Raw genomic sequence first — 14,251 nt, 5'->3', positions numbered from 1 at the left:
AGGAAATAGCCATCAAAAACAGAACTTTCCAAGATAAAAGCTTAATATCAATGGAATGAAGGGGTTCAAACGGAACACCCTGAAGAACTTTAAGAACCAAGTTTAAGCTCCACGGAGGAGCAACAGTTTTAAACACAGGCTTAATCCTAGCCAAAGCCTGGCAAAAAGCCTGGACGTCTGGATTCTCTGCCAGACGCTTGTGTAAAAGAATAGACAGAGCAGAAATCTGTCCCTTTAGCGAACTAGCGGATAAGCCCTTTTCTAAACCCTCTTGTAGAAAAGACAATATCCTAGGAATCCTAACCTTACTCCATGAGTAATTTTTGGATTCACACCAATATAAATATTTACGCCATATCTTGTGGTAAATTTTTCTGGTAACAGGTTTCCGAGACTGTATTAATGTATCAATAACCGAATCCGAAAACCCACGCTTTGATAGAATCAAGCGTTCAATTTCCAAGCAGTCAGCCTCAGAGAAATTAGGTTTGGATGGTTGAAAGGACCCTGGATTAGAAGGTCCTGCCTCAGGGGTAGAGACCATGGTGGACAGGACGACATGTCCACTAGGTCTGCATACCAGGTCCTGCGTGGCCACGCAGGCGCCATCAGAATCACCGATGCTCTCTCCTGTTTGATCCTGGCAATCAGTCTAGGTAGCAACGGAAAAGGTGGAAACACATAAGCTATGTTAAAAACCCAAGGGGCTGCTAGTGCATCTACCAGCACCGCACCCGGGTCCCTGGACCTGGATCCGTAACTAGGAAGCTTGGCGTTCTGGCGAGATGCCATGAGATCCAGATCCGGTTTGCCCCAACGACGAATCAGTTGAGCAAATACCTCCGGGTGAAGTTCCCACTCCCCCGGATGAAAGGTCTGTCGACTTAGAAAATCCGCCTCCCAGTTCTCCACGGCTGGGATGTAGATCGCTGACAGGTGGCAAGAGTGAGACTCTGCCCAGCGAATTATCTTCGAGACTTCCAACATCGCTAGGGAACTCCTGGTTACCCCTTGATGATTGATGTAAGCCACAGTCGTGATGTTGTCCGACTAAAATCTGATGAACCTCAGTGTTGCTAACTGAGGCCAAGTTAGAAGAGCATTGAATATTGCTCTTAATTCTAGAATGTTTATCGGGAGGAGTCTCTCCTCCTGAGTCCACGATCCCTGAGCCTTCAGGGAGTTCCAGACTGCTCCCCAGCCTAGTAGGCTGGCATCTGTTGCTACAATCGTCCAATCTGGTCTGCGAAAAGTCATTCCTTTGGACAGATGAACCCGTGACAACCACCAGAGAAGAGAATCTCTGGTCTCCTGGTCCAGATTTAGCAAAGGGGACAGATCTGAGTAATCCCCGTTCCATTGACTTAGCATGCATAGTTGCAGAGGTCTGAGATGTAGGCGCGCAAATGGCACTATGTCCATTGCCGTGACCATTAAGCCGATTACTTCCATGCACTGAGCTACTGATGGGCTTGGAATGGAGTGAAGGACACGGCAAGCATTGAGAATCTTTGATAACCTGGACTCCGTCAGGTAAATCTTCATCTCTACAGAATCTATAAGAGTCCCTAGAAAAGGGACCCTTCTCCACGTTCACTTTCCACCCATGCGACCTCAGAAATGCTAGAACTATCTCTGTATGAGACTTTGCATTTTGAAAACTTGACACTTGTATCAGAATGTCGTCTAGGTACGGAGCCACCGCTATGCCTCGTGGTCTTAGTACCGCCAGAAGTGAGCCCAGAACCTTTGTAAAATTTCTCGGGGCCGTAGCTAACCCGAAGGGAAGAGCTACAAACTGGTAATGCTTGTCAAGAAAGGCAAACCTTAGGTACCGATAATGATCTTTGTGAATCGGTATGTGAAGGTAGGCATCCTTTAAGTCCACTGTGGTCATATATTGACCCTCTTGGATCATGGGTAGGATGGTCCGAATGGTTTCCATCTTGAACGACGGAACCCTTAGGAATTTGTTTAAGATTTTTAAGTCTAAGATTGGTCTGAAAGTTCCCTCTTTCTTGGGAACCACAAACAGATTTGAATAAAACCCTTGCCCCTGTTCCGTTCGCGGAACTGGGTGGATCACTCCCATCACTAAGAGGTCTTGTACACATTGTAGAAATGCCTCTTTCTTTACTAGGTTTGTTGATAACCTTGACAGATGAAACCTCCCTTGTGGAGGAGAAGTTTTGAAATCCAGAAGGTATCCCTGAGATATAATCTCCAACGTCCAGGGATCCTGTACATCTCTTGCCCAAGCCTGGGCGAAGAGAGAAAGTCTGCCCCCCACTAGATCAGTCTCCGGAAAGGGGGCCCTGTCTTCATGCTGTCTTAGGGGCGGAAGTAGGCTTTCTGGCCTGCTTGCCCTTGTTCCATGACTGGTTGCCTTTCCAACCCTGTCTGTAACGAGCAGTAGTTCCTTCCTGTTTTGGAGCGGAGGAAGTTGACGCTGCTCCTGCCTTGAAGTTACGAAAGGCACGAAAATTAGAATGTTTGGCCTTTGATTTGGACCTGTCCTGAGGAAGGGTGTGGCCCTTAACTCCAGTAATGTCAGCAATAATTTCCTTCAAGCCGGGCCCGAATAAGGTCTGCCCTTTGAAAGGAATGTTTAGTAGTTTAGACTTAGAAGTTACATCTGCTGACCAGGATTTAAGCCATAGCGCTCTGCGCGCCTGTATGGCGAATCCGGAATTCTTAGCCGTAAGTTTGGTTAAATGCACTACAGCATCCGAAACAAACACATTAGCCAGCTTAAGGGTTCTAATCTTGCTCAAAGATTCATCCAATGGTGCTGTGCGAATCGCCTCTTCCAGAGACTCAAACCAGAATGCCGCTGAAGCAGTGACAGGCGCAATGCATGCAAGAGGCTGTAATATAAAACCTTGTTGAACAAACATTTTCTTAAGGTAACCCTCTAATTTTTTATCCATTGGATCTGAGAAAGCACAGCTATCCTCCACCGGGATAGTGGTACGCTTGGCTAAAGTAGAAACTGCTCCCTCCACCTTAGGGACCGTCTGCCATGGTGGCGTCTATAGGGAACATTTTTCTAAATATCGGAGGAGGGGAAAAAGGAAAACCGGGTCTATCCCACTCCTTGCTAATAATCTCTGTAAGCCTCTTTGGTATAGGAAAAACGTCAGTACACACCGGTACCGCATAGTATTTATCCAGCCTACATAATTTCTCTGGGATTGCCACCGTGTCACAATCATTCAGAGCCGCTAACACCTCCCCTAGCAACACGCGGAGGTTCTCAAGCTTAAATTTAAAATTTGAAATTTCTGAATTCGGTCTCCCCGAATCAGAACCGTCACCCACAGAATGAAGCTCTCCGTCCTCATGTTCTGCAAATTGTGACGCAGTATCAGACACGGCTCTCGTGTCATCGGCGCGCTCTGTCCTTAACCCAGAGCTGTCGCGCTTGCCTCTTAACTCGGGCATATTGTATAATACTTCTTTCATAACATTAGCCATATCATGTAAAGTGATTTGTAAGGGCCTTGATGTACTTGGCGCCTCAATCTTACGCACCTCCCGAGCGGGAGACTAAGGTACTGACACGTGAGGAGAGTTAGACGGCATAACTTCCCCCTCGTTGTCTGGTGATAATTTATTTATCGGTACAGATTGACTTTTATTCAAAGTAATATCAATACAATTGGTACACATATTTCTATTGGGCTCCACATCGGCTTTTAAACATAATGAACAAGCAGATTCCTCTGTATCAGACATGTTTAAACAGACTAGCAATGAAGCTAGCAAGCTTGGAAATTACTTCAATAAATTTACAAGCAATATAAAAAACGCTGCAGCGCTTTTTTTTTTTTTTTTTTAAAACACAATTGAATAACAAAGAACTAGTTCAGTTATAGTCAACAATTCTTTAAATGTATTAATTAGCAGAGGATTGCACCCATTAGCAAAAGGATGATTAACCCCTCAGTACCCAAAAAACGGATATCAAATTAAGATTTAACGCTTTTATTACAGTCAAACACACTGTCACAGGTCTGCTGTGACTGATTACCTCCCTCAAAAACGAATTTTGAAGATCCCTGAGCTCTCTGGAGACGTCCTGGATCAAAGAGGAAGAAGCAGGAAGACTGTGCTAGAATTTTAACTGCGCAACAAGGCGCTAAAAAAGGTCCCTCCCACTCCTATTACAACAGTGGGAGACCTGATATAACGGTTTCTATGCAGAAATATACGTTAGCCGTGTGGAAAAAAAATCATGCCCAAAAAGATTTATCACCAAAGTACCTCACAAAACGATTAACATGCCAGTAAACATTTTAAAAAACAACATTTCAGATGCTGTGTAAAGTTATTACTAAGCCTGCTACCAGTCGCTTCTACTGCAGTTAAGGCTCACACATTATATCAGTATTAACAGTATTTTTTCAGTCAAATTCTAGTCCCTAGAAAATAACTCTACTGTGCATACATTTATCAGCCTGATACCAGTCACTACTACTGCATTTAAGGCTGTACTTACATCATACGGGTAACAGCAGTGTTTTCTTAGTCAATTCCATTCCCAGAAAATATTGTACTGCACATACCTCATTTGCGGGAGACCCCGCATGCTATTCCCATTTTCTGAAGTTACCCCACTCCTCAGAATGTCGAGAACAGCCAGTGGATCTTAGTTACGCCCGCTAAGATCATAGAAAACGCAGGCAGTTTCTTCTTCCAAATACTGCCTGAGATAGAAAAACAGCACACTCCGGTGCCATTTAAAATAACAAACTTTTGATTGAAGAATAATTAAGTAAAAACTCCAGCACCTCTCGCGACCTCCTTCTTTGTTGAGGGTTGCAAGAGAATGACTGGATATGACATGTGAGGGGAGGAGCTATATAGCAGCTCTGCTTGGGTGATCCTCTTGCAACTTCCTGTTGGGAAGGAGAATATATCCCATAAGTAATGGATGACCCGTGGACTGAACACACTTAACAAGAGAAACCTTATTTAAACGTTTAGATTTAGTATCAAGAGGACCAGAATCCTCTATTTCTAATGCAATTAAGACTTCTTTAAGCAAAGAACGAATAAATTCCATTTTGAATAAATATGAAGATTTATCAGCATCAACCTCTGAGACAGAATCCTCTCAACCAGAGGAACCATTATCAGAATCAGAATGATGATGTTCATTTAAAAATTCATCTGAAAAATGAGAAGTTTTAAAAGACCTTTTACGTTTACTAGAAGGAGGAATAACAGACATAGCCTTCTTAATGGATTTAGAAACAAAATCTCTTATGTTAACAGGAACACTCTGAGTATTAGATGTTGACGGAACAGCAACAGGTAATGTAACAGTACTAAAGGAAATATCTGCATTAACAAGTTTGTCATGACATTCATTACAAACAACAGCTGGAGGAACAGATACCACAAGTTTACAGCAGATACACTTAACTTTGGTAGATCCAGCACCAGGCAGTGTTTTTCCAGAAGTATCTTCTGACTCAGTGTCAATCTGGGACATCTTGCAATATGTAATAGAAAAAACAACATATAAAGCAAAATTGATCAAATTCCTTAAATGACAGTTTCAGGAATGGGAAAAAATGCCAGTGAACAAACTTCTAGCAACCAGAAGCAATAAATAATGAGACTTAAATAATGTGGAGACAATAGTGACGCCCATATTTTTAAGCGCCAAAAAAGACGCCCACATTATTTGGCGCCTAAATGCTTTTGGCGCCAAAAATGACGCCACATCCGGAACGCCGACACTTTTGGCGCAAAAAAACGTCAAAAGTGACGCAACTTCCGGCGACACGTATGATGCCGGAAACAGAAAAAAAAAAATTTGCGCCAAAAAAGTCCGCGCCAAGAATGACGCAATAAAATGAAGCATTTTCAGCCCCCGCGAGCCTAACAGCCCACAGGAAAAAAAGTCAAATTTTAAGGTAAAAAAATGATTTATTCATATGCATTATCCCAAATATGAAACTGACTGTCTGAAATAAGGAACGTTGAACATCCTGAGTCAAGGCAAATAAATGTTTAAACACATATATTTAGAACTTTATATAAAAGTGCCAAACCATAGCTTAGAGTGTCACAGAAAATAAGACGTACTTACCCCAGGACACTCATCTACATGTAGTAGAAAGCCAAACCAGTACTGAAACAAGAATCAGTAGAGGTAATGGTATATATAAGAGTATATCGTCGATCTGTAAAGGGAGGTAAGAGATGAATCTCTACGACCGATAACAGAGAACCTATGAAATAGACCCCGTAGAAGGAGATCATTGCATTCAAATAGGCAATACTCTCTTCACATCCCTCTGACATTCACTGCACGCTGAGAGGAAAACCGGGCTCCAACTTGCTGCGGAGCGCATATCAACGTAGAATCTAGCACAAACTTACTTCACCACCTCCATAGGAGGCAAAGTTTGTAAAAACTGATTTGTGGGTGTGGTGAGGGGTGTATTTATAGGCATTTTGAGGTTTGGGAAACTTTGCCCCTCCTGGTAGGAATGTATATCCCATACGTCACTAGCTCATGGACTCTTGCTAATTACATGAAAGAAAGAAAGTATATTATTATAACTGTGTTGGTTATGCAAAATTGGGGAATGGGTAATAAAGGGATTATCTACCTTTTTAAACAACAAAAATTCTGGTGTTTACTGTCCCTTTAATCTACATGTAAAATGTTTTATTAAGAGAAAATAAAATAAGATTGCTATTTATTTTGTCTGTTTTTGCTGTACAAGTATCTTAAGCTGGAGAGTCTCAATCTTTCTATGGTGAAATTTACCTAAGCCTGACACATTCTAAACAGTGATTAGTTAGCTCAGAACAAAATTTTTCCAGACAATGGAGAAAAGGCATTCGACCAGGTTTTTTTTAAGTGGTGTATCCCTGAATTATTCTAGATCTAGAAAAAAAATGTAAATTAAGCTAATAAACATGATTTAAAAACAATTCTTTTGCAATGCAATTTTTCACTGCAGTTATAAATGTAATGTCCCTTTAAGAGACGTAAATCAAGAAATTAGTTGGCAAGGAAAACAGAAAATGATCGAAAATTATAATTATTGGCCAATGATTAGAGACAATAAGGCACAGATGACACGTGCACATTCATTCTGTAAGTCCTGCCTTTACTCCCTCTGGTCTAATTATCAAGTATTTAGAATAAAATATGGATGACAACAGATTACTGAAAGGCAGTTGCAGATTCTCAGATATTTAATATGCTCTTAAACACAAGTTTATGGCTGTTTAATATCTATCCAAAAAAATGTTTCACCCCATCAAAATTTTCTTCTTTTTTTTTTTTTAAATATTTTCAGTAACAGGGCTAAATATCTGCATATGGAAAATGGTGGAAGCTCCAAATATAGTTGTATGGATACACAAAAATGACACAAATACACAAAAATGACAAATTCTTGAAAACAGAAGGATTTTTTTCATTAAAAAAAAAACCACAGGCAGACATATTACCAAATGATAGCTATCTGGGAAATGTATATGTGAAACACATTTGACAAGGATACTCGCATTTCAAGTTGTATATAAATGATGGTTGACTCTAGAGATGTGATTTCAGAACAGGTCTCTAATACGTCTGGAAGATAATAGTTTTTGGGGGGTTTTCCATTTGAAACACTACGTACAGACTCCTTGGTTGGTATGCAGTAATGGTCTGTACTATCAGAGAAAGGGTCAGCAAATATAAAAATAATATTCTACAGATACGAGTTCAGAAAACAAACTATTTCTGTGCTGTTTTTTTTTTAACTCAGAAGCACTCAATAATATCTAAAAATTAACTTTTATACTGTCTACTGGAAGAGTTCTCCTGCCGCCCCGTTGCCGGCAGAGTCTTCTTATGCTTAAAGGCATATGAAACCCATTTATTTTCTTTCATGATTCAGAGAGAGCATGCAATTTTAAGTAACTAATATTATGATTTTTTCTTTGTTTTCTTAGTTTCTTTATTTAAAAAAGCAGGAATGTAAGCTTAGGAGCTGGCCCATTTTTGGTTCAGCACCTGGGTAGCGCTAGCTGATTGATAATAGGAGAAAATTTGAAAGTTGCTTAAAACTGTATGATCTATCTGAAACGGTTTTTAATTATTAAAATCTACCATTTGAAAAGTAATAAATATAGAGATTTTGCAATTGTGTGTTTTTGTATTTGATATATCGAAATTGTTTGTCATATCATATTTCTCAATAACCTGGTTAAAAAAAATATATATACACAAGACGGAGAACATTTTATGGGACATTTTTTGTTAAAAAGTGAGTCAAACACGCAGGAAATACTGTATTTCACACATCTTTGCCAGCAGTATAGTATTAGTGTTAACATTTGATTATCCACCTAAAAAAATATGAACAAACATGAACAAAAAGTCTGTTATGACAACTGCAAAAAAAGTTGATAAAATACAAGTTTACCTTCAAAGTTTTTCGATGGTTTGTAAGAATCATTCTTAACAATCATCTTAATAAGTCTCATACACTGCACAATGAAACGCTCAAATACAATTCCATCGCCAGCTTCTGTGAACACATATCTAATTGCGAATTCCAGTGATTTCTGGATTAAAGGGATAAACGAAAATGGATGCTGATCCAGGAAATCTAAAAGCTATAAAAGAAAAAAAAATGAATATTACAATACACAAAAGAAAATGTTTATTATAGTCCTAAAAATGCATTTAATATGGTCAACATACAAACTGGAGATCAGGATATGCAAGATGTATAGCAAATTCATCATCTAACTGCTTAAAAAAAAAATCTAAAATAAGTTGACGGTAGTATTATGCTGGTCTACAGGGAGTGCAGAATTATTAGGCAAATGAGTATTTTGACCACATCATCCTCTTTATGCATGTTGTCTTACTCCAAGCTGTATAGGCTCGAAAGCCTACTACCAATTAAGCATATTAGGTGATGTGCATCTCTGTAATGAGAAGGGGTGTGGTCTAATGACATCAACACCCTATATCAGGTGTGCATAATTATTAGGCAACTTCCTTTCCTTTGGCAAAATAGGTCAAAAGAAGGACTTGACAGGCTCAGAAAAGTCAAAAATAGTGAGATATCTTGCAGAGGGATGCAGCACTCTTAAAATTACAAAGCTTCTGAAGCGTGATCATCGAACAATCAAGCGTTTCATTCAAAATAGTCAACAGGGTCGCAAGAAGCGTGTGGAAAAACCAAGGCGCAAAATAACTGCCCATGAACTGAGAAAAGTCAAGCGTGCAGCTGCCAAGATGCCACTTGCCACCAGTTTGGCCATATTTCAGAGCTGCAACATCACTGGAGTGCCCAAAAGCACAAGGTGTGCAATACTCAGAGACATGGCCAAGGTAAAAAAGGCTGAAAGACGACCACCACTGAACAAGACACACAAGCTGAAACGTCAAGACTGGGCCAAGAAATATCTCAAGAATGATTTTTCTAAGGTTTTATGGACTGATGAAATGAGAGTGAGTCTTGATGGGCCAGATGGATGGGCCCGTGGCTGGATTGGTAAAGGGCAGAGAGCTCCAGTCCGACTCAGACGCCAGCAAGGTGGAGGTGGAGTACTGGTTTGGGCTGGTATCATCAAAGATGAGCTTGTGGGGCCTTTTCGGGTTGAGGATGGAGTCAAGCTCAACTCCCAGTCCTACTGCCAGTTTCTGGAAGACACCTTCTTCAAGCAGTGGTACAGGAAGAAGTCTGCATCCTTCAAGAAAAACATGATTTTCATGCAGGACAATGCTCCATCACACGCGTCCAAGTACTCCACAGCGTGGCTGACAAGAAAGGGTATAAAAGAAGAAAATCTAATGACATGGCCTCCTTGTTCACCTGATCTGAACCCCATTGAGAACCTGTGGTCCATCATCAAATGTGAGATTTACAAGGAGGGAAAACAGTACACCTCTCTGAACAGTGTCTGGGAGGCTGTGGTTGCTGCTGCACGCAATGTTGATGGTGAACAGATCAAAACACTGACAGAATCCATGGATGGCAGGCTTTTGAGTGTCCTTGCAAAGAAAGGTGGCTATATTGGTCACTGATTTGTTTTTGTTTTGTTTTTGAATGTCAGATATGTATATTTGTGAATGTTGAGATGTTATATTGGTTTCACTGGTAAAAATAAATAATTGAAATGGGTATATATTTGTTTTTTGTTAAGTTGCCTAATAATTATGCACAGTAATAGTCACCTGCACACACAGATATCCCCCTAAAATAGCTATAACTAAAAACAAACTAAAAACTACTTCCAAAACTATTCAGCTTTGATATTAATGAGTTTTTTGGGTTCATTGAGAACATGGTTGTTGTTCAATAATAAAATTAATCCTCAAAAATACAACTTGCCTAATAATTCTGCACTCCCTGTATGTCTATCACTGAAGAAAAAAAAAAGGAAAAAACAAACAAAAAAAAGATTAGCTTAAAGGGACAGTAAATCCAAAAATATTCTTTCATGATTCAGAGTATACAATTTTAAACAACTTCCCAATTTACTTCTAATGCATCTGTCCTTGTTCTTTTAACATCCTTTGTTGAAAAGCATATATAGGTAGGTTCATTCGCAGCAGTGTACTACTGGGAGCTAGCTGCTAATTGGTTAATGTACATATATGCCTCTTGTCATTGACTTAGTTTATGTGTTCAGCTATCTCCTAGTGGTGGATTTTTGCTCTTTCAACAAAGGATGAAGAAATTTGATAGTAGAAGTCATTTTGAAAAGTTGGTTAAAATTGTATGCTCTGTTTTAAACATGAAATAAAAAATTTGGGTTTCATGTTCCTTTTTATGTAACCCATATGTAAAATCATTAAAAGTGATGCAGCACAACTGTAAAAAGATTATATTTTATCTCAAAATCACAGCTAGTTAAAGGGACATAATACTCATTTGCTAAATCACGTGAAACTGATGCAGTATAACCGTAAAAAGCTGACGGGAAAATATCACCTGAGCATCTCTGTGTAAAAAAGGAAGATATTTAACCTCACAATTTCCTCAGCTCACCAGAGTAAGTTCTGTGTAAAAAGTTATAATTCAGCTGCTGTCCAGCTGCAGGTAAAAAAAAAAAAAAAAAATGAGGAAATTAACTGCAGCCAATCAGCATCAGCAGTGCTGAGGTCATGAACTCTTTTACTGTGATCTCATGAGATTTCATAGTAAACTTCCTTAAACTGAATAGGTAAATAAGATGAGCTCGCTCCCTTGCCTGTTCCGGGATAGGAATATTGATTTACAATGCGATGTGAATACTTGGGACATTTTGAGGTAAAATATCTTTCTTTTTTACATAGAGATGTTCAGGTGATATTTTCTAGTCAGCTTTTTGCAGCTATGCTGCATCATATTCAAGTGTTTCAACATTTGGGTATCATGGCCCTTTAAGTGACTGTGACTTAGCCTCTCAGCCACCTCAAGGGTAGTGGAGTTAACTAATCCTGATCAGATGACAAACTAGTGCTAGTGATTGCACAAGAGCAGTGAACGTCGCTCCACAAGCAATTGCTTGCACAACATTAAGTGCAGACAGAGAATGCTGCACGCTTGTCATGATGCCTGGTGGGTGAGATTCCGGATAGCGAATCTTGCCCGTCTGGCAACTGATAAAAAGAGCCCTATGTAGAGGTTTTTTTTTTCTTTTTAACTTTAATATTAACATCTAACACCCCATGTTAAACATCTGATTCAGACTGGTATATACTAAAGCCATTTGACACTAATCAATCAAATGCAATGGCTCCCAACGTATTCTTTATTTATTTATTTATTTCACTGTTATACCCCTCACAATCTTTTAAAACTCATGTGAAACTGGATTCCATGTGTAATCCCAAGAATTCTAGAATTGTAATGCTCAAGTATAAAAGAAATTAATGCAAAATAAGAAGCCAGGCAAAATCTACTATGAAATCTTAAAAGGGACATGAAATTATTTTTTTTTTCTTTCGTGATTTAGAAAGAGAATGCAATTTTCCAGTTTACGTCTATAATCTCATTTACTTCATTCTCTTGATATCCGTTGTTGAAAACCATATTTAAATACGGCTCAGTCGCTGCCGATTGGTGGCTACACATAGATGCCACGTGTGATTGGCTCAAACATGTGCATTGCTATTTCTTCAAGAAAGGATATCTAAAGAATGTAGCAAATTAGATAATAGAAGTAAAACTGGAATGTTGTTGAGACCCTAGGGTGATGCAACACTCGGGGGGGTTGCTATGGGGTTTTGTCAATGGATCTCCTTTTTGCCTTTTTATGGGGGATGAAAATACAGACACTAGGTGCTGATAAATTTCATTTAAAGGGACATTGTATACTAGATTTTTCTTTGCATAAAAGTTTTGTAAATGATTCATTTGTAACAATGTATAGTTTTGCTTATTTTTTTAATAACATTGTGCTAATTTTCAGACTCCTAACCAAGCCCCAGAGTGTTATACACTCGTTTACAGACTCCTGCTGCTTCTGTTTATGTTAAATGGAAGATAGTTCAACGCACTATTAGAAAGGGACGCTCCTATGTCCTACTTAAAGCGCTAGACACGCTCCTATATCCTACTTAAAACGCTAGAGCCTAGACACAGGGTATTACTGAAGATCCAGTGTTCCTGCTTATACCGGAGTTCAGCCAGCTGGGCTGCTGCAAACACCCAGCATGCGTCATTTGGCACACTAGGGTGCCACTCATAAATGTGAGTACCCTGTGCTTATTTGAATTATACATTTGTGAAGTCTATTGATAAACACATGCGGCACTTCTTTTGTTATATCGTTGTTCCTGTTGTTATCTGTCTTTTCATATGCAGGGAAGGGCAGAGTGTCTTCTCTTCCTGTTTTCCCAGCCCCTTTCAGTGGGTGTAACCTCATCAACAGTGCTAAACTGGGAGTTTCTAAGTAAGTTTTTAAAAGGTTTTATACTGGATGTTTATATCAGTATCTGTGCATATTCTTCTTTATAGTAGTGTCTATTACATGCAGTTATATGACAATTGGTCTACACTGTCCCTTTAAAAGGCTCTGATTAGCTGTTGCGTAGAATCATATCAAAAGGTATGGTGCCATGTCACGAAAATAGAACACACAGGGCTGTGTAACTGTATCATCTGGCTACAGCATTAACTTTACTTGTGTGTCTTAAAACGATTAAGACTAGTTATTATGGCATTATAAGAACAGATGGAAAGTCTTTTAGCCATAGAAGTTACAGAATAAAAATACTAAAATGAATGGGAGCATTCTCCACTACAATCTGATGAACACATTTGTGAATGAGATTAGAACTGGAGGCAACAAGATTCTATCAGGTTGCTCAAGGTTAATGTGCCATCTGTATTATAGAACATATTTCTTCCAGTAAAAATGATGCAGACTAGACAAGTTTTCTTTCTTATATATTTGTTTATTTGTTGAGTGTTATTAGATTATGTGAGCCAATATCTGATGGATGCAAAGCGCTTTCAGTCATATTTACCTATCATATAAAAGTCTCAATAGCTTGAAATACCAGTTGACTACTCTGCCTCAAGGTATTTAATAGATACAGGCTTACTGAGCTCTTCTAACATCTGATCTTTTCTAGAGTAGCAGTAGAGACTTCAGTAAAGACTTTTGGAACAGGGTACAGGCAAAAAAAACGGAGAAAAACTGAAAAGATCATAATACGAAGGGCAGCATATATGTAATATATGATGGTCATGTTGTGATCTGGTACCAGAGCAAGAATGGATGAGTGAACAGACCTCATATTAAAATGAGAGATTGGCATTATTTCAAGTTTGAAGGGCATAACCGATCTTTCTTCTTTGAAACAAGAATAAAGTTCCTAAAAGAGCTTAAAGAAAAGCAAGGATCTTAGAAAAAGGGAATCTGGTAAAGTTTAATTGTAACTATTATAAAAATACTGTTTCATTTAATTAAGGATGAGAAACAATTGAAAAAGCATGTTCTCCTTAAATAGTCTACACTTGAAATCTAAGGTTACAGTGAACAAGACAAAACTGAACTTCAGGTTTCATTGGGCTTGGCATGCAAGTCCCTGAAAGTATCAGACATATACTTGCAAGAGGTTCTTCCCTCTTCTGAAAAGTTCCTGCTAAAGAAAGCATGTCTGCCCTGAGATAAAAAAAAGGAAATTTATGCTTGCCTAATAAATGTATTTCTTTTACGATATGACGAGTCCACGGATTTCATCCTTACTTATGGGATATCGCCTCCTGGTCAGCAGGAGGAG

General features: G+C 39.1%; 1 protein-coding gene across 1 annotated transcript in view; it reads right to left on the bottom strand.

Annotated features, from left to right (window-relative positions):
- The window catches only part of IPO11 (importin 11), a 950,863-nt gene that overhangs the window by 568,811 nt on the left and 367,801 nt on the right, over positions 1-14,251 (bottom strand). Inside the window, exon 10 of the mRNA XM_053701321.1 lies at positions 8,445-8,637. Within this exon, the coding sequence (XP_053557296.1) occupies positions 8,445-8,637 (193 nt within the window). The remainder of the gene's footprint in view (positions 1-8,444; positions 8,638-14,251) is intronic.

Source organism: Bombina bombina, chromosome 2 (assembly GCF_027579735.1).
Source record: "Bombina bombina isolate aBomBom1 chromosome 2, aBomBom1.pri, whole genome shotgun sequence".
Classification (NCBI taxonomy): domain Eukaryota; kingdom Metazoa; phylum Chordata; class Amphibia; order Anura; family Bombinatoridae; genus Bombina; species Bombina bombina.
The sequence above is the reverse complement of the archived record's forward strand: the minus strand, read 5'-3'. Positions and strand labels throughout refer to the sequence as shown.